Below are 24,596 nucleotides of genomic sequence, written 5' to 3' on the forward strand. Positions count from 1 at the left end.
AGCAAGTTTTTAAAAAAATTAATATAACTTTAGAAATTCTGCAGAGAAAACTCCTACAAAAGTTTTGCTGCATGTAACGTGAAAAATGTTCCTGTATCTAGCATATATTTGTGCTGCTCTCAGAGGCTGTGTACAGTCCTTATTAAACCCCTTAAATCTTGTAGTTCCATGAGGAGCGGCAGTTGGCCTGGGAACAAAGAGAAGTAGAATTAGAACGTCAGCTTGACACTTATGACCGTCAGCAGAAGGACATAATTAGAACTGCTCAGAAGGTACCTGATTTCATACTGATAAGTCCCATAACATGTCAAGTGTCATTATTCCACCTGGTTGTCGCCTGGGGTTGGGGGGGGTCTCCGCCTGTCTGCGCAAAACAACCCTTTCTGTTTACTTCTCTGCAGTTTGATGAAGCTACAGGATCAGTTCCAGACCCCAGCTTGCCCCTTGCACATCAGCTTGAGCAAGCTTTAAGGAAAATACGAGAACACGTCCGAACTATCCTGGAAGTGCAAGCCACCTGCAAATCCTTAGAAGAGGTGATTGGATTGTTCAGCTAACCGAATCATATGCTTTTAGTGATTTATAGAGTAGAGATTTTGCCTCCAGCAGAAGAGGGTATCTTTAGTTGCATTGCTCCTTCCTCTCACTCCAGAAGGCTGTTCAATTTTAAAATCTTTTTTTTTTAACCTTTTATTTATTAAATTTGTATGCCACCTTTTACCAAAGGATCACACAGTGATTCACAACGTAAAAATATAAGATGAGAACATAAAATTCATAATGGAACAAAAAGAAAAAAAATCTGAATAATTTCTTCTACAAACCCATTTAAAAGACCGCAGAATGTTACTCAGCCAAAGGCTTGGTTATAGAGAAACAGTTTGGCCTGGCACTTAAAGATATGTAAAGAAGGCGCTAGGCTATCAGGTTGGGCTTTGACTCCACCTGGTGGTCAAAGGCAGGAACAATGTCTTGGGAAGCAGGTAGCTCCCAGAATGCACTTCAGTTGCTTCTGCCTTTGATTAAAACAGCTATGCTGTGATGTTCTTTGTTGGTTGTCTAGTTCTGTTGACCTAAAAATGAATAATATATCATCTATCTATCTATCTATCTATTCTGGTCCTGCCCCCACCACTTGTTTTTCACAGCTCCCCACTTGCCTTTATTTCCCCACTCTTTTCTCCATGTTGAAAAAAGAAGAAGAAATCCTCTCAATTATTTTTTGTCATTTTTGGTAACAGAAATTTATTTTATTACAGAAACTGAAAGAAAAAGAAGCTGCTTTGTGGAAAGTGGAGCAAAGTATCTTATCTAGAGACAGGATCATAAATGAACTGAGACTTCGATTGCCAGCATCATCAGAGAGAGAGAAAATAATAGCAGAGCTTGGACCAAAAGAAGAGGACTCTGCTGCCTCTCCTCGTGCTCTGAAAATTGCACACCAGACAATTGCAAATATGCAAGCAAGATTAAATCAAAAAGAGGAAGTGTTGAAAAAGTACCAACATCTTTTGGCCAAAGCAAGAGAGGTATTTACAATACAAAATGCATGAGCTGTTATTGTAAAAAGCCCTGGAAATTTTGAATTGAAGGGCTTTGTAGAATTTTTTAAATGAATGAATGAAATGCAGGACCATATGAACTGGGCAGTGGTGGCACAGAGGTGCCATTTGTGTGAATTGGTGTTTCCAACATGACTTGGGACTGCATTATTTTGAGTGCCATTCATGCGGAAAAGTCCTGAATATGTAGCATAAGGAAGTAAAGGGAGTTAAAAGTGACTTCTGTGTTTGGAAAACTTGAATAGTATTACCTTTTGTTGTGGACATCCTTTTCAGTTTCTTTTGCATTTAGCGTGATAAGATTAACTATTTGAAATTTTTGTAGAATAGAATGGACACAGAAACAAATATATATTTTTTGCACTATTTAGGAACAAGAGGAAATTGCAAAGAAACATGAAGACGACCTCAGAGTGCTACATCAAAAGTTAGATTTACATGCTGACAGTTCTTTTAACAAATTCAAGCAAACTGCATTAGTAAGTTTAAGTTTTATTCATGATTTATGCATTTGAGGATTTGGGGAATAAAGATAAGATGGGGACAGAATTGAAATATGGTGATTTCTTATCCTTTTTGGCTTGGATCCAGCAAAGTTCAGATGTAAAGTACTTTGTGGAAGCTGTCTCTTTTCAGCTGCCCACCCCACTGTCAAAACACTGGTCCCATGGGTTGGAGACAACCTTGGGAATTATTTTTATGTTTGTTGTTTTTAAAGAGAAATGCATATGGAGTGGGAAGTCAACGCAGATCACTGTCCCACCCATTGAGTGAGCTGAATCAATGTCTGCTCACATCAGGAGACCTTGGGATCCAGCCATTGAGTTCCATCAGGCTTCCACTGACTTTCTGCAGCCTTTGGGGCACCATTAGTGACGAGTTGACATATAAAGCTCTTAAGGATCTGGACCCCAAATTTGCAGTGATGACTTCATATCCTGTGACCGTGGCCCAATGTTTAAACCAACAAAGGTGCCTTTCTTATGATATCATCAGTGCCATAGTGTACTGCATTCCTGATGATAGAAAAGTAATAAAACACACTGGTAATAAAAAGGATTTCTGGAAACCATTTTTAGGAATTTTTGTAAAACGCTATTTTTAGACAAGCTATTGATAGGGCTTCACGGCATGCAAATGAAAAACATGGTTATATTGCAAGAATTTACCAGCTAAATAAGGGCAAATGAGCCATACAGTACCTCAACTTAGTTAAGATGCAAATATATCATGCATCTTAGCTTATGCATTACATCCAGGATATGAGTTAAACAGTAATATCAAACAAACAATGGAATATTTATTCATTAGATAACCTGTTTTGTTCCACAGGAGTTGGTGAAAAAGCCATCTTTAGCTGTCCCAGCAAATAAACATTTAATTCGTCTGGCAGAGATGGAGCAAACTGTAGCAGAACAGGACAGTTCCCTTGCATCCCTTCTGAACAAATTAAAGAAAACATCGTCCGAATTGCAGAAGCAAAAGCAGATTACTTTGGCAAAAATCAAGGAATTTGATAACATCAGGGTCCAGTAAGTGTAGATTAGAATTATACTTCATTCTGTAAATGTCCTGCTGAGATCTTGAGAGTCGTCATGTTTCATTAATCTTTAGAAAACCTTGGCTAAAATATATAAATAATCGTAGAGTTAAGCATTCAGCTTAAACATAGAGCTCATTATCATTATATTAAAATAATGGGTTATTTTTGTTTTCAGGAGTACTTCATTATACTCCTTTAGGCACCAGGCAAAAAGGTTCCTTTTTAAGCAGGCTTTTGGTTGACCTGATCAACATCTCATACCCTTTTAAAATGTGGCTCTTTGACCTGGGGTGGGGGGGGCGTATTATTGGGTTATTGCTTTTATTTTTATTTTATATACTGTTATCTTTTTATGTGAACCTCCCTAAGACCTCTGGGTATATGGGGGTATATAAATTCAAATAATAATAATAATAACAACAATAATAATAGTAATAATATCTTTAAAAGGTATGTTGAAAAGATCAGTTCATTGGGCAGTATCCAACTAACAGTTCTTCTTTCACAAGCCCTTTTGGCTGAACTATGGAGCTTCCTCTCCCACCAGGCCCCCCAACCTGCTCTGGGGGAACCCCAGAACATATTTATGGACCGCATAGGGAGAGGAGAGGGAGAATAAGTTTCATTGCTTGGCCTAGTGGAACTGCTTCGTTATATACCACCCTTTGGTTTTTATAGGATTTCGTTAAAAGAATAAAATTGGTTGTAGTCCATAGCCTGTAGTCCTATTTAGTTCAGCTTCATTGCTCTGGAATAAGCATTATGTAGACAGTATCCTTCCCTCCATAATTAACCTCTTGTCACTGCGGTTGTTATATAGTGTCTTTCCCCCCAAATTCGATTTAGGTATACATGACTGGATTGTAACTAAAAAAGGTAAAGGTACCCCTGCCCGTACGGGCCAGTCTTGCCAGACTCTAGGGTTGTGCGCTCATCTCACTCTATAGGCCGGGAGTCAGCACTGTCCGCAGACACTTCCAGGTCACGTGGCCAGCGTGACAAGCTGCATCTGGCGAGCCAGCGCAGCACACGGAACACTGTTTACCTTCCCGCTGGTAAGCGGTCCCTATTTATCTACTTGCACCCGAAGGTGCTTTCAAACTGCTAGGTTGGCAGGCGCTGGGACTGAACGACGGGAGCGCACCCCGCTGCGGGGATTCGAACCGCCGACCTGACAATTGGCAAGTCCTAGGCGCTGAGGCTTTTACCCACAGCGCCACCCGCGTCCCTACTTTTTGTAACTACTTGCCTTCAAATTACTGGAAGGTTTGGTCAGTTGGAATCCATTCACTGGTCTCTGCAGTCATCACAGAATCAATGTACAGTTGGATGGAAAACCCATTACCTTCTAGATATTGCTGGACAACAGTTCTCATTCTCCTTGGCCATTGGCTTCGCTGTATGGGGCTGATGGAAACGGAGTCCCACAAGATCTGAATAGCCACAGTTTCCTCATTTCTGGGTCACATGCATTAGATTCAGCTTTGATAAACCCCATTCAAACTTAACAAGCAGACATCTGGCAGAGCTCTCAGGATTTTTATGCTGTGGGTGGTGGCATGGACTACCCTGATGATTCTCCTCCCAAGCATATGTTTTGAACAGTAGATTTTTGAGCCACGAGGTGAAATAAAGTGAGGACATTTGTTTGTTAATGAGCTATGAAGAAAATAAATGAGAGAACACAGCTGACTTTGCTTATCACAAAGACAGTTTGACAGTGTGTTGCTCCTCTAGGCTGCTGTTGGGAATAATGTATAATTATAATCGAAACGATGCAATACTTCAGCCTAGTTAGTCCATCTGGAACTCGCTCAATTTTGCCAATGGATGTCATTATTATTTATTATTTTGCTCTGCTAGGCTTGAAGAGAAGCATGCAGCTGAAGTGAAAAAATTGAAAGATGAAGTGGATGAGCTAAGAAGTTTGTTGTCACAGATGGAGAAAGAATTACTGAATGCAAAACTGGAGCTGGAGGCCCAAAGAGAAGCAAATAATAGAGCTCCAACAACTACAATGAAAAATCTAGTGGAACGGCTGAAGAATCAGCTAGCCTTAAAAGAGAAGCAGCAGAAGGTAAGCATGGAAACTAGTAATTGGGTGTAAACCAGCTTATTTTCTCTAACAAACCAGAATTATTTCACCTTTTTTATTGTGAGTCTCTCTGCAGGGACCTACTCATTTTTCTTACATATAGTGTCTAGTATATTTTAGACACTTTTGTGAAATAAGAACAATAAAGAATTAATTGAGGAAGCATTGGCTTGAATTCTATAACTTTTTGAATGTCGTGGGCTCAACTTCACGCCAAACACTTAACCAGTTGCTGGAAAGCACAGGAGGGGAGAATACTCTTGTGCTCAAATCCCGCTTGTGGGTTTCCCACTGTGAGAACAGGATGTTGAACAATTATTATTATTATTTGTAACCCCCCCCCCCAATCTGACTGGGTTACCCCAACTGGATGAGCCACTGGTCTGAACCAGCATGGCTCTTCTTACTGCCTTATGTTAACTGCCACCAGAAATGATGGCAATATATTAAGCAGAGAGCTTGTTGAATATTAGGCTACTTTATTATTTAAACCTAATATTAACTCTATGTACTGTTAACTTTTTCCCACTTTGTGTCATAGACATATATCTTATTCCTGTTTTTTATCCCTGTTGCTTGCTTTCTTCAGCTGTCCAGCAAAGCACATAGGCATATAACTGCAAAATTTTGACCTAGATGTTATAAGTATTTGTGTTTATTGTTTTTCATCAAATTTATCATTTTTAAGATTGATAAATATTTTTCAGGCTTTGAGTAAAGCACTTCTGGAGCTCCGAGCAGAAATGACAGCTGCTGCAGAACAACAGATTATTTCTGTAGCATCACAAAAAGAGGCACACATGAACGTTCAACAGATCGTTGACAAGCAAACAAAGGAACTGAGGGTGAGCAGGAAGTGAAGTCTTACCTATATTGGCCTGATGTGAAAGCAGAACACCAGAGCGGATAGATGTCACTGTGAGCATTACAGACACCAATACGCTGCTGTATCTTCCAGTCCTCAAATAGTACTTTTGAGTGTTAAAAGCCCCATGATGCACTTTCCCAGACACTACTACTTAGCAGTTTCTGTTAATTTCACCACATTGTGTGTGGGCCTCCTGCATAAAATTGAATGAAACGGTGTTCCATATTACTTTGATCAAGGTACACTGATAATGTGTCTGTAATCGTAGTCTATTCCACAAAAAAAACAGACTTGTGCTTCCTTGAAACCTGGCACATGGATTGCAAGATGTATGGGATACTACCCATGGTTTTGCATGGTTTCTTTCCTAGAAGAACAATAAATGGATACATCATAATACTTTATTGGTGTTTAGAAAAAGTGGCTGAATTTAGGCTTACATTTCAGCATTTACTTACTATGTGGTAATAGGGCTGCTATGTGATGAACCAAGTCCTTTTGCATACATATATTTCTAGATTGTACCTCTAGCATTTCCACTAAAATTATTTCAGTTTGTAACTTTCCAAAAGACAGGTGCTGCCTAGAAGAATTGATCATACTGGGCTTGATGCACCAACGGCCCCAGCTTTTGATGTTGAATCCAGCAGTATAGAGTCTTAATGCAACTGAGTATTTGGTGTGGTTAAGAAAAAAAGGATCTCTCCTTTTAGAACTGTGTTTTTAGTAGGTGATATCTAAGATTAGTCACATTCAGAGTAAACAAATAGAGATCATTTGACTTGTAAGTTGTTTTCAGTGGATCCGTTCTGGGTTTAATTGACCATGATATCACCCAATATTAGCAAAGATGTTTATTGTCTGAGATGGCATGCATTGTCATTTGTTTCTTTCTTCATTTTTCTTTGTTCATTGTTCATTTTTTGGCAGTCCTGAAATAATATATCATACAAAAATATTTTCTTAGATTCAGTTAGAAGATTTAAATGACCAACTTTCAAAACTTAAAGATGCCCTCAAGCTAAGCAAAAATAAAGAGAATTCATTACTAGATGAGGTGGATGATTTAAATCATGAGCTTCAGAAAAAAGTTAAAGCCCACACTAAATTTCTAAGGGAGAAAGAAGAGATGGAAAAGGAAAATGAAGAACTGAAAAAGAGGATTAAAAGGCTAACCAATGCAATTCAGGTAAATATATTTTGAATTATAAAACAAAGAACATTGTTTTGGTAGCATACAAATAAATTGCATATTTCTTGAGTCACTGGTTGGCTGGTTTTGCACTGCAGCAAATCATCTGAACATTGTTTCGGTTCTAATTGAGAATTTTTTACATTGCATATATATTTATCTGAGTTTGCAATATTTAAATGAATTGAATAAATAAAAACCTGGCAACTATGATTAAGTGCAAATCAGCCAACTTATCTATGTATCTGTGCTTGTGTCTGATTTAAATCTTAATTATAATCTTATTTATATACTTGAAGCATTAAACTTGGTTATTTGAATGAAGAATATTTGCATGTGTAGAACGCTTGCATTTTCCCTTAATGTGTGTGTGTGTAATATATATAATCATTTCTTAGAGCCAGTGCTTCTCTAATTAAGAGCATAATCCAGAAAAGACAGCCACTGTGTATTTTGCATTATTTCAATGGAGTTTGCATATCGCATCTGGTTGTGCAGATGTTCCCAATGTCCACAGTCATGATGCATGGCAATTAAAGTTAGTTTAAACTTTTCCCAATTTTTCAGGGAAAAGCTGATGACCAAAGCCTGATAGAGGAACTTCAAAGAAAAATTAAGAAGTTGGAAAGTGAACTAGGAAAGAAGAGTGATGAGTCAGAAATGAAAACCCCGAGAGAGGACAAGGTATGAGAGATGCATGACTAAAATAAATTTAGCTTACATCATTTCTCACTGTCATGTTGGGTTTTTTTTTGGGGGGGGGGTTGCATTATAATGACTCCTTTGCTTTGTTATGAATGCAATACTTTGTGGGCAGGGTTGGGGTAGTGGTGGTTAAAGTTTTGTTTTAGCTCAGGGGTCAGCAACCTTTTTCAGCCGTGGGCCGGTCCACCATCCCTCAGCCCATGTGGTGGGCCAGACTATATTTTTTTTTGGGGGGGGGGGTAATGAACAAATTCCTATTCCCCACAAATAACCCAGAGATGCATTTTAAATAAAAGGACACTTTCTACTCATGTAAAAACACGTGATTCCTGGACCGTCTGTGGGCCGGATTGAGAAGGCAACTGGGCCACATCCAGCCCACAGGCCTTAGGTTGCCTACCCCTGTTTTAGATCATTGTTAATGCTAGGTTGTATGTGTGATGTGTTTTGTACTGTTTTGATATTGCAAGGCTTCTTGGGTAGGCTGTGCCCCCAAAGGCAGAATGCAAATGAATGAATGAATGAATGGTCAGATAGCATGATTGGTCCTGTCTGTCCAAAAAGGGATCTCGATTCCACAGTGAAGAGGATAGAAAAAGCAGCAGATCAAACATTTATGCATGCATTTATTAAAGAAAAATAAGCAGACTTAAATATGGATGTTTTCACTCTTTAGAAATAAAATTGGAGAACTTTACATTTTTGTTTTTGGTCATTTTGCAGAGCTCTAAGGAAGAATTAATTAGATGGGAGGAAAGTAAGAAATGGCAGATGAAAATGGAAGGAATGAGGAACAAACTGAAAGAAAAGGAGAAGGAAGTAGAGTCCTTAGCCAAACAGTTAAACACAGTAAAGGAACTTTTTTCAAAGTAAGCTTACTTTAATTAACAAAACTCACAGCCATATGACATACCACTATTCACTGATCAAGGACATGGTGCTATAGTAGTGTATTGTATGTCTATAGGGCTGCAGACAGCACTTTCTCAAATGTAGTCCATTGGCACAGTTTTCTAGATCTCCTAATTGTAGGTACTCCTGGAAAAAACTTCCTCAAGTAGGGCTGCAATCCTGTACACATTTCCTGAGAGGGAATCTCATTCAACTGAGTAGGAATGATTTCTGAGTAGGCATGCATCAGATTAAGCAGACCAATTAATCTTCAAATGTTATTTTGTATGGAAGCAAATATACCATTATATTAATGAAAATCCATTGAATACTACAGGGCGGATAAAGAAAAAATTGCTTTGCAGAAGAAACTCAAGAGCTGTGGTGTTACTGTTGATCAGGTTGTAGGAGTACGAGCCTCTGAATCAGAGAGAGAGCTGGAAGAGCTACGAAAACGAAATATAGATTTGGAGAATGAGATTGTTCACCTAAAGTAAGAAATACTACAAAAAAAGTGAAATTAAGAGTGCTCTGTTTTTTGTGGTCTTTTCTAAATAGGCACTTTTGATTTATTATATTAAGCACATTTCAAGAGAGCACTGTTCCTGGAAGCTGAACAATTTAACCATTTTGAGGAATTAATACAAGCACGGCATTAAAAAATTACATTAGTTAGTCTTAATGTACACACAATGCTGGATACTTGTTTGTTTTAACCATGGTTTTGTTCAAGAAGCAGACAGGCAAACAAGCCACAGCTTATTTTTCTAAAGCTTAGTTTGCTTTCCAGTTGTTCTTGCCTCATGACTGTAGCTTGGTGAGTGGTTGGGGTGAGTTGGCTCAACAAACCATGGTCAAGCACAGCTTTGGGGTTTGGGCGTTACTCCAAATCATTGTAACCCAATAACCAATTGTGGCTTCACAATATGGTTTGTTGGCAGAAACAAATATGGGTAAAGTAGTAAGCTGGGTTCAGATTTTCAGAAAAACCATACTTTAGCTGAACAGCTATGGGTTAGCTTTATGTTCAAATTAGGCAACTCGATATTTTAGAAAGGAATGCTGCTTTTTCACAAACAGGTATTTCTTAAAAGAGGATTAAAGTTTTCTGTGGCACCCTCTTATTAACAAGTTCAGTGCAGAAATATGTATTTTTAGGAGTTCTGATGAAATGATTAATCGTGGTTAATTGAAAATGGATGTGAAACCTTCTGATCAATTGTTCATGGTCATGTTGGAGGAGGAGAGGGGAATGGGTAGTGTACAAGTCTGAGAGTTATGCATGTAAAACTAAAGCATAGTTTAGCATTGCACCTGAACCAGATCAATATGTGTGTGGATAAATATATTTTATGTAATGCTGTAGGATAGCATGTGCATTATAGGAAAGCTGGTGCATATCTAATGCTACTCATCTTTACCCATGTTTACGTAGAATAATTATAAAAATGTAAATCGTATGTCAAGTCATGCACTGGTTCTGCAATCTCACATGCTTTTTATGCAGGACACAGTATGCTGTCCCTCGAGATTCTGTTGTGGAAGATTTACACTTAAAAAACAGATACCTACAAGAAAAGCTTCTTGTATTGGAGAAACAGCTTTCCAGAGACACTTTTTCAAGACCTTCGGTAGGTTAATCCATTCTTATTACTTGAATTATGCAACCGTGTGTGTGTGTGTGTGTATACATTCAACTTGTAGCCTTTATTGTGTAAGCTGTGTTGTTTCTGTTCTTTATCTCAGCTGATGAGAATTTTAATGCCTGTGCAAGTGCTGCAGAAACCGGGTACTTAAAGCTTTGTAATTCTGAACACCAATGGGTCTGTACCTGGTTGTTTTGTAATGATAGCATTGTAGTAACATTAGGAGAACCTTCAGATTTTATATTGCAAGGACTGCAGTGAGAAGATTGAAGCACCAATGCCTGTCTTGAGAGGTGATGAGAAAGCATATAAGGTCCTGTAATGGGGGAAGAATTACTGCCTGAGCAGGCTTAGATAAAAAGGGAATTTCAATTCCATCTCCACTAGAGAGATACACTGAACTTAGTAACATCTGAATGCCCCCACTTAAAGGTATGAACTTAGTGGAAGTGAAAAATGCAAATTCAGAGTAAGGCACATTTTAGGGAAAGGATATAAAATCAATGTCAGTGTATCCTTATGTTATGATGCAAGCACATATTGTGCAGTTTTAACCTTGCTATTTCAAGAACTAGAAAAGAGCACTAAACGATCAGGGGTTGTACCCAACTCGCACCTTAAGAAAGGTTAAAATGTTTGGAGCTTTTAAGTTCAAAAAGAAGGCTAAAGAGAGTATGATACTGATTTTAAAAACTTGTTAACGTTATGAAAAAAAATAAATTATGAAAATTTTATCTTCCTTCATAATGTTATAATTCAAGGTTGTACAGTTAAATTGCTGATGTGGCAGTGTATTCAAGAAAGACAAAAGAAAATACTTCTTCAAACAACTTGTGGTCTGCTTATAGTAGTCATTACTGCAATACAGTGATAATTGCTAGCTTGGATAATTTGAAAAATAATTAGACAAACTCAAAGGTCTGTTTAGTGGCTCTTTTGTTACGACTAAATGGAACCTTCAGTCTCCAGAGGCAGTCTGCATCAGAGTATTAGATGCGGGGACAAATAGTGAAGTACCTACCAAGAGCATCTGACTGGTTAAAAACAGAAAGTTTGGGCCACAAAGTTCTGTTAGATTTAAGGACAGGAAAAGCAATTCTTTTTTTTATTTGAATATGGCAGCTTAGTTTAGAGACAAGTGGAAGCAGAGGGTGAATTAAGCTTTAGAGAACTGAAACCAGGTAAAATTGATGTACTGAACGAGTTCACATCATCCTGATTTGCATCTTGTTTCTTGTTGCAGTTAAGCTATATTCCGATTAAGTGAATAGGTGAATAGGTGCCATCCTTCCTTTACTATCTACTACTTTTCTTTCTATGCAACATTACCTCTTTCTTCTGTATCAGAGTTCTCCATGTGAGACAGCTGCATTGGCTAATACTTCACTTACTACTAACAAATTCACTAAGCACAAACATCTGAAATACCTGCCTAAGAGGACTCTGTTAGGCAACACCAAGTCAAGACACCAAGCTTTTGATGATATGACTAACATAGATGATGATGGGGACAATGAGGGGACACATATTACAGACGAATCCCATCAGGCTGCCAAAGGTGTTGCTGTCAATGGCATTCCAGAACAGCACTTTGAAAATGGGGGAAATCGAGTGGATTTAGAGGCAGCATCAGAAGGTAAAAAGAGCAGCTCTCAGAAAACGAGTTCCATTGAAGAGAATGCAGAACAGAAAAATGCTTCTGCTGAAGAAGAGAAAATTGACCAAGAATGTGAAATAACCAAAGGAGAAACAGAAGAAACTTGCAAGCATTCTAGTGGCAGTGGTGGTGGTGGTGATGAAGATGAATGTGGTGAAGATGAACAAGAAAAAGCAACAGGGCATGAATCTTGTCCTGATGGAAAGAGCTCCATTCAGCCTAACTTGGAGGAAGCTGCTAATCAGCCCAGCGATTCCGATACAGAAATTGAAAAAAATAATGATGAGATCATAGTAGAAGATGCCTGTGAGAGCCATCAAACTGAGCAAGAGAGGGCTGACCTGATTCCAGAGTTTTGTGAAGTTCCTCAGGTTTGCCAAAAACAAGAACTCCCTGCTTTTCCCCTTTACCAATCCTTTGTGTAGCTGATCCTGCTTGAAGTATGTCATGTAGTGTGACCCGAAACCCCATTTCCTAGTTTAACCTACAGCACCATCATAGTAACTATCCACACCTAAGGCTTTTTGCTCTAGAATACAAGTGCATAGGATGAAATAGGCTGCCACAACATCCAGGACGGTGAATGAAATGTAAAAAAATTGTACTAAAATATGAGCTTGTACTTCTACAACAGAAACATTCCAGCATATATCCTGAGCATTGTTTATGGTTCATTGTGAATGTGTCTTGTTGCTGTTGCTTGTTCAAGCCCTATATGTTCAGTCATAGAATTGTAGAGTTGGAAAAGGGCCCCCTCATGTGATTAGTCACTGGGGGGGGGGAGAGTCGGAAGGGGCCCAAACATCTAGCCTTGATATCGCTGTTGCATCCCTGCCACCTGCCTTACCACCTTCCATGTGTTGCATGTGCACCCAAATAGGGCTTGAATTTATTTGCTATTTGTGCATAGAATACTACAAGTAGTTATTTGCCACCCTGAGCAGCATATTAACATACAGTTCTGTGCATAGTGGCTAGTTGTACAAAGTAGATAATATTTTCATAACAGAACCATGGCAGGTGTTGCAGTGAGTTGAGCTCAAATCAAATATTACTGTTAAATTCTGGTTGAATTCAGTGGAACAGTACTCACAGAATTATCGAGTGAATAGGACCCAGGATTCACTAATGCATCATTTGTATGTGACAGCTGCTGTTAGTTCTGCTCACTGCGAATGTTCTTGGAAATGGCTTCTAGTCCATTTCAAAACACAATTCAAACTGCTAGTCCCTTTAAAGCCTTAACAGTGAGCAACATTTCTTTTTGACAAGTGTTGTATCAGACACCATATATCAGTGACCAACCCAAAGACAAAAATGTTATGGGTAAACTGATCAGGCATTTACCAGAATGTTACAATTGCATTGCTATTTGTCAAGCGAAACAATGCAAATATTCAGCATTTTGACACTAATCTTTCTCCTTTTCTGCTTGCTAAGACATCAGGATTAGGATCAGATGATCAGTATCAAAAAGAGCAAGAGCTTCAAAAGGAGAACCTAATGCTATCATCTGAAAATATGGAATTACGATTCCAGCTGGAACAGGCTAACAAAGATTTGCCAAGATTAAAGGTATATTTTTTACATGCAGTGTGTTGACTGGTGCCATGGAATGCCAGTGTATACTTTGGGGTTCATGAGTCCTTTCATTATGAATCATTTATATGATAAGTCACATATATAACCTTCATTTACCCCAAACAGAAAAATTCATTAGATAATAATGGTTCTGATCAATTATTTTCAGTGTAAACTGCATAATTTTTAGAGTATAGTTTTCAGCTGGGTAAAACTATTTTATTCTCTTTAGAACCAAGTAGCTGATTTAAAGGAAATGTGTGAGCTCCTGAAACGAGAGAAGGCAGAAGCTGAGCGGAAGCTAGGCAATGTCAGAGGGGTATGTATTGTGGAGCTTGAATTTTAAGAACAAGTGTAAACCAAATATTTTGTTTCCTTTTTCCTAAATCATACTTATTTTATAGCTATTAACTATTCACACAAAAAACAATATGAAATGTTTAACTTTGGGAGTCACATACGCCTCTGCTTCAAAGAATGTTGAGTCCCAGGATTAAAGTGAGCTATCTTAGAGAACAAAATGCCACTGTGGCAACTGAAAGGGAAATTTCCAAGTAAGTAAAAAGGGAATGCAATTATCTGCACTTTTTTGGGCATGTGACTCTGGATGGATGAGTTTCAGGGCTAGAACTTTCAAGCCAAGTGTTGAGTTGTCTTGATTGCATTAAGATTATAGGGAACGTTTGGCTTTTGCATGACCAAGTTTATCATCCATAGATAGATAGATAGGGTGGTCCTGCAAAAACACCATTCCAGCTTGCCAACCCTTGATAACTAATGTTTCAGAAAAAGCTAAATATTCTGTGAGAACTAAATGAAAATGAACTGGTGCTGTCTGATAACTCTGGAGTTCTTTGACATGAAAATGACAAATACTTCTTTGTTGTATAGTCTGGAAGAAGTGGGAAAACTATTCCAGAATTAGAGAAAACAATTGGTTTGATGAAAAAGGTTGTGGAGAGAGTTCAGAGAGAAAACGAAGAGCTTAAGAAAGCACCTGGAGTAGTCTCCAATGAAAAACTGGCCAGCCTTGAACAAGAAAATGAATATTTAAAGGTAACATATTCCCTTTCGAAAGCCGTATGATTTTGTGTGTTAATATAAAAATTAAATGTATATAAGATCCATGGAAAGCTCAGTGTAGGATTCCATTTTAAACTTATTGGTGATTTTTAAAGAATTACACACAGCTGTCTATAAATTGGTGCGAGTTTTTTTCATATACTTAAATGGGCACAGTGCTTTTTTCCAGTTTGTAGCAATATCAACATGACAGATAACCAATACCCTTTTTTATTTATTTCTGAATTAAGTCTGAAATGGAAAAACTAAAAGTTCACCTTGGAGGGGAATTGAGTATGCGCTATGAACTGAAAACTAAAGGCACAGAAAAGATAATTGCTGAAAATGAGAGAATCCGGAAGGAGCTGAAAAAGGTACATCTGTGAAAACGTTGATATCATGAAGTATTCTTATTATCATTCAGTTCTTCTCTCAAAAGACAAAGGCCTTCTAGCTTAGAATATCTAATATAGCTTCTTTAAAATTCCTTGTTACAATGGATCCTTTGGGGCATAAAAACCTTGGCATGTTAAAGCATAGTATATAGCAAGTAGGAATTAACACTCTCCTTTTGCCCTTCCCTTGCACAACAGCTTCCACACTTGTTTTATTCAGAGCACGGTTCTTCATTACATCTGAAACAAGCTAATATGTTTTTGTATTTACTAATCAGGAATGAAATATGGTTTCTGAGATCTAGGTCTGTAAGCATGTATTAAAACAGTTTCTCATTTCGGATATAATGAACAACTCGTTTGAATTGAACGGTGCTTAAGCTGACATAAGGTATAGGTGTACCCTTTCTTGAAAAATTCCATCTGAAGCAGTTCAATGCATGCAATATTCTTGGGGGGATTTTTGTTGGTCAATAGGAAGCAGAGAATTCAGAGAAGCTGCGGATTGCAAAGAATAATCTTGAGATAATAAATGAGAAATTGACTGCAGAACTGGAAGAGACCATAAGGAAGTTAAGCTTGGCAGAAAGCAGAAACCTGCAGCTTGAGGGAGCTGATGGCAAGGGTGGGAAATCCATTGTGATAACAAGGTAAGAACTTAAAGATTAATTGGATAGCTTTGCTTGTCTATTTTCCTCATTGTTGTCAATAAATGAGACTTATTTTCAGAATAAAAAAAATAATTGTACATATCCAGTATATGATCCTGAGTCATGTATACGGTATACTTATTTAGTCAGTCATACATAATCAAGTTAGGAAAGTGTATAAATGCTGTTTGGGACAGTTGCTGATTGTTGTTAGACTAATGTGAATAATATAGTGTGCAATAGGAGTGAGTTGATTTCAGATTGCTTTTATTTTTATTAAGTGTCTCTGTGGTCCATTCACACGTCACACATTTGTTAAAAGAGGACATACTTTGGGACTTTTTGATAGTTAAATTATCCTTAATTTGCACTCCAGTTAAGGAGTATAATAAACGCCTTGGCTATATCAAAGGCTCTGCCTAGTCCAGGATACTTTGCAAGATTCCCAGCAACTAACAGGCATCAAGTGGTCCATAGAAAATGGTGTGCTCATGAATACTCACCATCATATAGATTTCTGCTCATATTGTAGGTATTTTCTTTGAACTTTGAGCAACAATGTTGGAAAGAGAGAAAGTATCCTTTTTAAAAAAAAAAAAGCCACCATCACCAAATTGATAAAGCATCATGCTGGTTTCATATTTACTGAAGAGAAATGGCTAAAAAATTGCCCACCCTCCTTATTTGTATCTTCTCCCACTTGTGAATTTCATCAGTTGATTGTTTCTGCGTTGTATATTAATGGAAAAATAAATGCACGTTGTGCAAGTTCCTTAATGCAAAATTTGTAAAGCGTGGTGCCTTAATATAATTTGTAGATCAGCAAGGCTTGACATATAAAACATCTTTCCCATACTGTTTTGTAAAATGATCCCTCTTTGCTGCACTCCCTTGATATAGCAGCTTAAGGTTTTATTCTAACGTCTAGAAACAATGTTTTGAACAGATCTTAATTTTTTCTTTCAGAATGTATGAAAATAAGATGAAAGAAATGGAAGCTGATATTGCCAAAAAAACTCAAGCCATTAGTGATCTTAAACAGGCATTACGAAAATCCACAGAGAGTGAAGAAAAAAATGAAAAATATATTGAAATCTTAAAAGAACAGGTAAGTAAACATGATTCTGGGTGTAATTTGCCAATCATCTTTAATTTATATTTTATTTGCAAAATTTTAATGCACAATCTACCTTTTGTTTAGGATGCTGTACTTTCCTCTCCTCATCTAGAGGAAAGGCCTTGCATTTGGAATAGCACCATCTTCTGTTTGTGTCACGTCTTCTGGCATTACAAAGAACAGGGTTGTTTTTTAAGGGTCCCTTATAGTTTTATTTTCAGCAGGCTTTTTAATTCATTACTTTTTACCTTTTTCTTTCCTTTGGAGTCAGGCATGCACTACCTGTTCTTGTCCGCACATCACACTCCCACCCCAACCCCAGACAGCACAGGAGCTGAACTTTGTCTTCTGGGTTCTTTGCTCTGCTACAGGCAATCTGGCAAGGACCTAGAAATTTCTAATGTTAAAATAAAAGTATTTTTTTTCTTCTACGTAAAGGTTGAACTTCTCAAATACTTTCCTGAGGGTGCCAAAACAGAGCAAGGGCTTGCCAAAGAACTTCAGCTTCTCAGGTAAAGCGAAGAAAAGCTTGTTTCTTCTACAGATCTACATGGAAAAATATTGAGGACTATTTAGATCTTTGTCCTGTTTTATGCGGTTGCAGATTAACCAATGATCGTTTGGAAAAGGAAAAGGCAGAGTTAGCTTACCAGGTGGAGAGTTCTCGAAAACATACTGAAGTTAAGGAAGATGGTGGCTTTGCAGCTGGTAACGTTTAAAATACTACAGATCAAACCTACCAAAGAGTTAAATATAAAGAAGCTTCACTCACACAACAGGGCTGTCTAGCCTTCTGAAAAGCTACTTCCTACAATCAGGGACATATCTGAACAATGCTGAATGAAGTGTGGAAGGCTAAAAGAGGGAGGAAATGGTAGACGTATGTGAGCAAAAGTGCCTTCCACTCAAGCAAGGGAAGGTTTAGGACTTTTGACTAATAGCTTTTTGAATGTGAAGTAAATTACAGTAAGCAGTATCTAAGTTTTTGTAGAACCATTCTCCCAGAATATCCACTTTTTGTCACAAAGTAACTCAGGTGAAGCTCTACAAAACCTGGGATTCCCCGGTTTTATTTAATGATAAAACTCATCTTGAATTGTCATGTAAGGACTTTAGTAACTCACCTGGCAGGGCCAATGAAACGGCTTCATTTACTCCACTTGTATTGGAAACTTTACATTTATTGAGGGAAATCACATTAGCTTTAGAATATTACGTTTCAGGAAAATGAGAACAGAACACTGGAAAGTAGTGGTAGTTTTTACTGTACTCTGAGGTTATACAGCTGTTGCACATAAGGCTGTTAACTGGCATCTAAAACCTATGAGTATTATCTACATGTATAAAAAAAGTAAGCCAAACTGCCTGTGGTACAAGCCTAGTAAACACACGAGCAGTTAGACTATTTGTCTGAAGATGCCTGAACAATATGCTTATGTAAATAATGTAAAGGTGACTCCCTATTTACGTGGGGGTTCCTCTCCTGGGCCCCGCGTGCACACGCGAAATCGTGTAAAATGGAAGCACCCTGGAGAGGAGTCCTCAACCAAGGCCTGCTGTCCCTTACACTCACAGGAGTCACAGGGGTGGCATAGCAGGCATGTATGGGACAGCAGAGCTTGGCTAACCAGATGCTCCCCATTTCTGGGTACCACTTCCAGGTGCCTTGCACCGCATGCAAATCAAAGGTGTGTAAATGAGGAGCTGCCTGTAAATGTTTGCAGTAAATTATTAACTTTGTAGCAGTAGAGAACAGACTTTCTAGCTCATTTGTAACTTTTGAGGCATCTTCATCACACACATACATATGAAAAATCTTCCATTTGAATCCCTAGGGAAAGATGGAAACTATAAACTACTGGCAGAGGTAACAAGCCTCAAAACACAGTTGAAAACCTCCGATTTAGAACAGCAGCGACTTCATGTAAGTGTTGTAAATATTCCAATTACTTCCAGATAAGTATCTGTTTATTGAGAAGATTTTCAGAATGTGTTTTAGCTATCATTACCCACAATTTGAGGCAAGCTATTAACAGTCATTCCTTGCTAGATATTTCACCTGCCACTCACAGGTTACCTCTTTCCTATCAAGCTTTTCAAGACAGGTGAAATTTCCCCATATTGGATTGTAGATTCCCAAAGGTAAGATACTAAACAGTATAGGCACAAGCCAGCAGCACCAGAGATTTTTAACCTAATTCTGTGGAAAAAATAGTGAAACTGTCCCAAGTGCAAAGCTTTGGGGTTTTGAGAGTAGATCTAACAAGAAGAAAGACTATGAAGTTCCAGCAAGCAGAGAAAATGGCAGAGCAAACCCAGAGCTTGCCTATAGGAGCTAAGGCAAGGCTCTCTTCCACAGATACATTTCTGTATTTCTACAGTCTTACCTAGCAAAGTGAAGAGAAACGACCCATCTGAAGATTCACTCTTCTACTACAATGAAAAGTTGCATCCATGTTCTTAAACTCAGAGCATGAGCTAGTCAGACTTCTGTGTCCCATTGATTTTAGTGGGCAAAGAGCTACATTCTTACATCCCCACTAGAATCTCTGGGATTTAAAAGTACTTAACTTTGGCTGGATTGTGCCCATTATGTTTATGGCCTACATTTTACATCAAAGCCCCAAGCGAAAGATGAAACAATGCACATGTATCTGAGATGAAATTGTTAGGATTTAATGCGTAAGGATTTATTGTGTGACATTTTTGCTGTTCCTCATTAGGAAGAAGTCAGAAAGCTGAAAAATGAACTGGACCACTTTGATCCATCCTTTTTTGAAGAAATTGAGGATCTAAAATACAACTATAATGAAGAAGTTAAAAAAAATATTCTCTTGGAAGAGAAATTGAAAACACTTTCTGAACAATTTGGTGTTCAGGTAGATATTCCAGCCAGAATTTCTATTGATTAAATGAAAAAGTACAGAATGTTTTTAAAGAAGACCTGAGACTTGGCACAGAAAAAAAACAAGAACCTTCTTATGTCAGGGGTCAAACAAGCTTTTTTTATACTTTCTCAGAAATGTGTTTCAGCTCTTGCCAAAGCAAGCATCTCCATGAGCTACTGCTTGTTTTCACTTCTGCAAACACAGAAGCAAAAGTAAGGACTAAAGGTATAGTACTATTATACTGTTGTTTTTTGTGCTAATTTATTATATAGTCAGTATTATATTTTTATAGATCTTACATTGATGTGTTTGCAGTGAAGGTATAAAACTGAATGCAGTTTAGAAATTATTTATTTTTCTACATTTGTTCATTACTAGTGTATTATTCAAACAGTTTAAAGCTTATTTACCCTAAAACTGACAGTCCAGAAATATGGGCTTTATCTAATAAAATATATACAAACTTGCTAAACAAGTTTACTTCTCATTTTTTGCGTTCCATTAGTATGACTGAATTTTAGTTTCATTATCAGAAGCGACTTTACGTAAAGCTGCCCTGACATAATTTAAGCAAACAATGTACAGTAGTATTGTAACAAATGCATTTCAAAATAAATGTATCTTATTAATTTAAACATTTTAAAACAAATGCCAGTGGCTTCTCAAACATTGTATTCCATGACATATAAACATGTATCTTACTTTTATTACTCATAAGATATATGTTGCTCCTTTGAAAATATATGGAAACAACAAAATCACTACATGTATGTATTTTTGAGGAAGCAGCAATGAATTTGCACACAGTAACTCTTCAGAATTGATTTAATGCACACAAGTATTTTTTGCTACAGTATTTGTAGCAGAGTATAAAATATAAACAGAAAGCTACCCCGAGGCTATTCAATTGACCCTAAGTTAGTGAAGAATAATGTTCTACTCCTCAAAAGTTTGACAGTAAAGCATTCTGGTGTTTTTTTTAAAAAAGCCTTTTGGAAATTTTTCTTTCACTTTATAGTTTGATCTGTTGCAAAATTTAAATATGCTTTTCAGTTAAACGTTGCTAGAAGAAATTCACCCATACAAATTAGTCATTACCACAACTGAATGTACAAACTATACAATAATTTAAAACAAAAAGCAGATGATTTCAGGTATGTAACTGTAATGAGTATGGGTTGCTCGTGCGTAAGTTGCCGCCTCTCCTGGCTATGTTGCCTGGTTAAACCTTTGTCTGGACAGCCCTTCACTTCGTGGCTGCCTCAGTCGCTAGCAGAATCCGTCAGTGGGCGTTTCTTAAACCTTTTCCAACGTAAAAGTTGTTTGACGCCAAGTCTCCTCCTACTCTCCCTGTGCAGAAGTCTTCTGCGCAGGGAGGGCGTGGGTAGCGGAGGACCCGTGCTCTCCCCGCTGGTGTCCGGTGAAGAGTCCTGGAGCCCTCTCGCCGATTCCCCCATCTGCCCCCCCTTTATCCCTGGTGTTGCGCTGATTTGCTTCCCCATCTGCTGAGCTGCCTCTCTCCCTGCTGGGCCCTTCTCCAGCATCATTTGAGAGCCTTCCCTCCGCCTCTAGCTCCGATGTCAGTTCCCTGACAGTAACCATCACTTCAATAGGTATGTTTCCCACACAATAAAAAAAAAAAAACTGCTCAAAAGTTTATAGATTTTTATTTGTGGCTTGTCTGCTACATAATAAGCAGCAGTATTTGTTATATATACATGTACACACTGAGCCATGTGTTGCCTAAATACTATTTACATTGCATTTCAACAATGGAAACCTTTTGACATCCCCTATCTAAGGAATGAACAATCACACAGATGGCTACATATATATATATATATATATATATATATATATATATATATATATATAAAAATTTGGTCACAGGTTACTTACTATATCTCTGAGACTATTGAATCTTTGTCCCTCCAATTTTGAAAAATAATGGAAAAGTGTCTTTGGCTCAAAATTATAGTTGTATTTGGCACCACTAAAGGTGATAACAACTGGCTGAGAAATCAAATGAGGGTCCACAATTGGCCAGCACAAGCCAAGATGATGCCGATGGAGCTATGAAGAAAAGAAAAACAATTACATTACTAACTGCACTAAGTACCAGATCGGAGTCTGAAATAACTGCACGGACACATTTTAATACTCAATCAGTGAGACAGGTTTTTAAATTCTTGATGATTGAAGGCTTCATCCTTTCCTACTTGTGTTTGAAACAGCTACTCCATTCTTCTCTCCAAAATTACATTACAAGCATAAAATAGAAGATACAAATTGCACCAAATCAAAACTGACATCTGGAAATGACTCTGGAGGCTTAATATTTCATTCCCATGGCTTTCTTCTAAAATAAACAGCCAAATAGATTGAATGATGAGCAAACACCAAGATATTATATGGATTCACATGTGTATATTTGCATGTTCTATGCAACTTTTTCTGTAAGCACTGGTATGTTGAAATGCATTCATGTATAATGTGAAAGTGCTTCTAGGGAATTAAATGATAACATAATTTGGTGGTTTGTTTTTTTACTAAGCTTTCAATTGCAGCTGAAAATCCATTTTCTTCTTTGCTCAATTTTTTAAAAATAAACTTGGCAGCATGTTGAAGCTACTGAACTAAAGGCCTTTCATTCGTAGATAAAATCAAGATGTTGGTTATTCAATAAATCTTTCAGAATTACCTTAATTAAGTTTCCATCAGCACAATGCCATACAATTCCTTCAATTTTCCCTTCTTTGCTTTCATCAAACCAAGACAATATGTCATCATGATTCAGTGGAGGGGCATTTTTTATTTGAAATGTTCCATGTGGTACGAGAAAGTGGATAGGATGTTTCTTGTCTCCTAAGCCTATTTAAAAGATTATTAAACAAATGCAATCAACTATTTTATTGTATTACAGAAGTTCCCAAGTCCCACCTTTATTTCCTAATCATCAATGATGCTCCCTTAGCCAACTCCCTTGGGCTTTTGCTTTTATAGCTCCATGCTACTTGTAGCCGTTTTCCAAATATTTTGTTTCTAGAGTCTGAGCAATTCAGCTAAAGACAGACAGGAATCCTTCTGTTTGCTGCAGCTCAGCCGACCACTGCTCTAGGCTTTATCAACATGATGCTTTTATTTGTTATTTGTTTGGTTGTAAACACTTCAAGCAAGCTGCATATTATTATGTTTGTTTGCCAAAGGTTTTGCTGTGTATTGTAATTCTTAAAAGATTGTGTTTGCAATAATCGTACACAGTGTTTATTACCAGTGCCTGATATAAAGCTCTCAGAAAAATATCTTGTTGATGAATATAAGATATGCTTACCATATGGATTTGCATTAATGCTCGTTCCAATAAGCTCCAGAGTTTGTTCTGAGAGATCTGATAAGGGCACTAGACTAATTTCCAGAAGACCAGGTTCCTCAGTGTGATTCTTCAGAATGAGCGCTAGTTCAAATTCATAGTCAACAACAGAGGTATGCCAACAATATTGTTTGCTGTTTTGTTCCACTGGCACCCAGCCTGTAAAAAAACAAAACAATATTTTCCCCCTATTTAGGTTGTATCCATTGTTTATAAAAATATTACAGGTGATATGAACATTAATATTGCTCAAATATGAAAAACCAATGGTTAAAAAATAATCTCTAATCGGACACTGAGTTCTTGCATATATCCAAATTTATATTGTTCACTAGGGAACGCCTCCAACAATTCTGTCTCAATACTGCACTTCAGTGTGATCTGGAGAATCCATGTTATTCAGATCAGCCCTGTCATGATATTTCAACCTTAGTCCCTCAATAATATAGTGAAGGTAAACAAGATATATAAAGCTACCTGAACAAGAAATAGGCTATACAAGGACTAATTCACCATGCAAGTATGACTTTTGACATGGTAATTCCCAACTTACTTGTTTACAATATTTATCTGGGTGGCTTGTTTTTCAGTTGAATGAGTAAATTAATAAAATATTACATAAAGTATTCAAGATCTCTAAATGACTGAAGTTTGGAACAGATTTTTCTGGTGTTAAGCTATGTTTTTCTACCTGGAATATGTCCATTTTCATCAGGAAAAGGTTTTCCATTACAGTACTCTATTTCCTTTGTTGGAATCCAGCATTCAGGAACAGGCTTGAAGTCGTCTTCAATATTCCAAGTAAATCCTGGAAGCAAGAATATGAAATACACTTGTTATCTATCTTCTGAAGAAGTATTAACACAATTCATCCTAAGACCAACAAAACTGGCAATAGCAATTGATTACATGGATTTTATAAATTTAAGTAGTATGGACTGCTCTGTTAAGAGTATTATCAAGGATATTAAAATGCTGATTCTGCATTTGTATAATTATTTTTCTTATACCCCACCCATCTGACTGGCTTACCCCAATCACTCTGGATGACTTCCAGCAAAAATGCAGGAAAAGCAGCAGCAGCAGCAACATCAAACATTAAAGGCTTCCCCAAACAGGGCTGCCTTCAGATGTCTACGAAAAATTATACAGTTGTTTAACTCTTTGACATCTGGCAAGAGGTACATGCAATGTACATGGCAGGTGTGACTACCAAAAAGACCACCTGTGTGGTTCCTTGTTGAAGGCCCTCAGAACTGACCTCCATGTCTGGGCTGAACGATGAGCATGGAGATGCTCCTTCAGGTATACAGAGCTGAAGTCTTGTAGGGCTTTAAATGTCAACACCAACACTCTGAATTGTGCTTGGAAATG

At 37.6% G+C, this 24,596-nt stretch overlaps 2 protein-coding genes across 13 annotated transcripts in view; one reads left to right on the plus strand and one right to left on the minus strand.

Annotated features, from left to right (window-relative positions):
* The window catches only part of CEP290 (centrosomal protein 290), a 49,241-nt gene extending 27,552 nt beyond the window's left edge, over positions 1 to 21,689 (plus strand). For all 5 annotated transcript variants that reach the window (XM_080971436.1, XM_080971435.1, XM_080971438.1 and 2 more), the window contains 22 exons: positions 165 to 272; positions 402 to 536; positions 1,260 to 1,529; positions 1,934 to 2,041; positions 2,895 to 3,094; positions 4,969 to 5,182; positions 5,908 to 6,045; positions 7,036 to 7,257; positions 7,828 to 7,944; positions 8,689 to 8,834; positions 9,194 to 9,349; positions 10,364 to 10,487; positions 13,600 to 13,734; positions 13,973 to 14,059; positions 14,632 to 14,796; positions 15,054 to 15,176; positions 15,675 to 15,847; positions 16,814 to 16,955; positions 17,403 to 17,476; positions 17,569 to 17,672; positions 18,800 to 18,888; positions 19,688 to 21,689. In XM_080971436.1, the coding sequence (XP_080827562.1) occupies positions 165 to 272; positions 402 to 536; positions 1,260 to 1,529; positions 1,934 to 2,041; positions 2,895 to 3,094; positions 4,969 to 5,182; positions 5,908 to 6,045; positions 7,036 to 7,257; positions 7,828 to 7,944; positions 8,689 to 8,834; positions 9,194 to 9,349; positions 10,364 to 10,487; positions 13,600 to 13,734; positions 13,973 to 14,059; positions 14,632 to 14,796; positions 15,054 to 15,176; positions 15,675 to 15,847; positions 16,814 to 16,955; positions 17,403 to 17,476; positions 17,569 to 17,672; positions 18,800 to 18,888; positions 19,688 to 19,876 (3,219 nt within the window). In that variant the 3' untranslated portion in view covers positions 19,877 to 21,689. The remainder of the gene's footprint in view (positions 1 to 164; positions 273 to 401; positions 537 to 1,259; positions 1,530 to 1,933; positions 2,042 to 2,894; positions 3,095 to 4,968; positions 5,183 to 5,907; positions 6,046 to 7,035; positions 7,258 to 7,827; positions 7,945 to 8,688; positions 8,835 to 9,193; positions 9,350 to 10,363; positions 10,488 to 13,599; positions 13,735 to 13,972; positions 14,060 to 14,631; positions 14,797 to 15,053; positions 15,177 to 15,674; positions 15,848 to 16,813; positions 16,956 to 17,402; positions 17,477 to 17,568; positions 17,673 to 18,799; positions 18,889 to 19,687) is intronic.
* Positions 1 to 24,596, minus strand: part of RLIG1 (RNA 5'-phosphate and 3'-OH ligase 1) — a 39,269-nt gene that overhangs the window by 8,019 nt on the left and 6,654 nt on the right. For 3 of the 8 annotated variants that reach the window (XM_080971508.1, XM_080971510.1, XM_080971506.1), the window contains exons 4-7: positions 23,914 to 24,030; positions 23,184 to 23,381; positions 22,554 to 22,723; positions 21,752 to 21,925 (exon numbers count right to left, since the gene is read on the minus strand). In XM_080971508.1, coding sequence (XP_080827634.1) covers positions 21,752 to 21,925; positions 22,554 to 22,723; positions 23,184 to 23,381; positions 23,914 to 24,030 — 659 coding nt within the window. Of the gene's footprint in view, positions 1 to 3,150; positions 3,187 to 6,204; positions 6,262 to 6,907; positions 7,001 to 15,237; positions 15,448 to 16,347; positions 16,429 to 21,751; positions 21,926 to 22,553; positions 22,724 to 23,183; positions 23,382 to 23,913; positions 24,031 to 24,596 lie in introns of those variants that run through there. The other 5 variants (XM_080971509.1, XM_080971507.1, XM_080971504.1 and 2 more) reach the window with 5 other exon arrangements.

Source organism: Podarcis pityusensis (genome assembly GCF_964106645.2).
Source record: "Podarcis pityusensis genome assembly, chromosome: 10".
NCBI classification, from domain to species: domain Eukaryota; kingdom Metazoa; phylum Chordata; class Lepidosauria; order Squamata; family Lacertidae; genus Podarcis; species Podarcis pityusensis.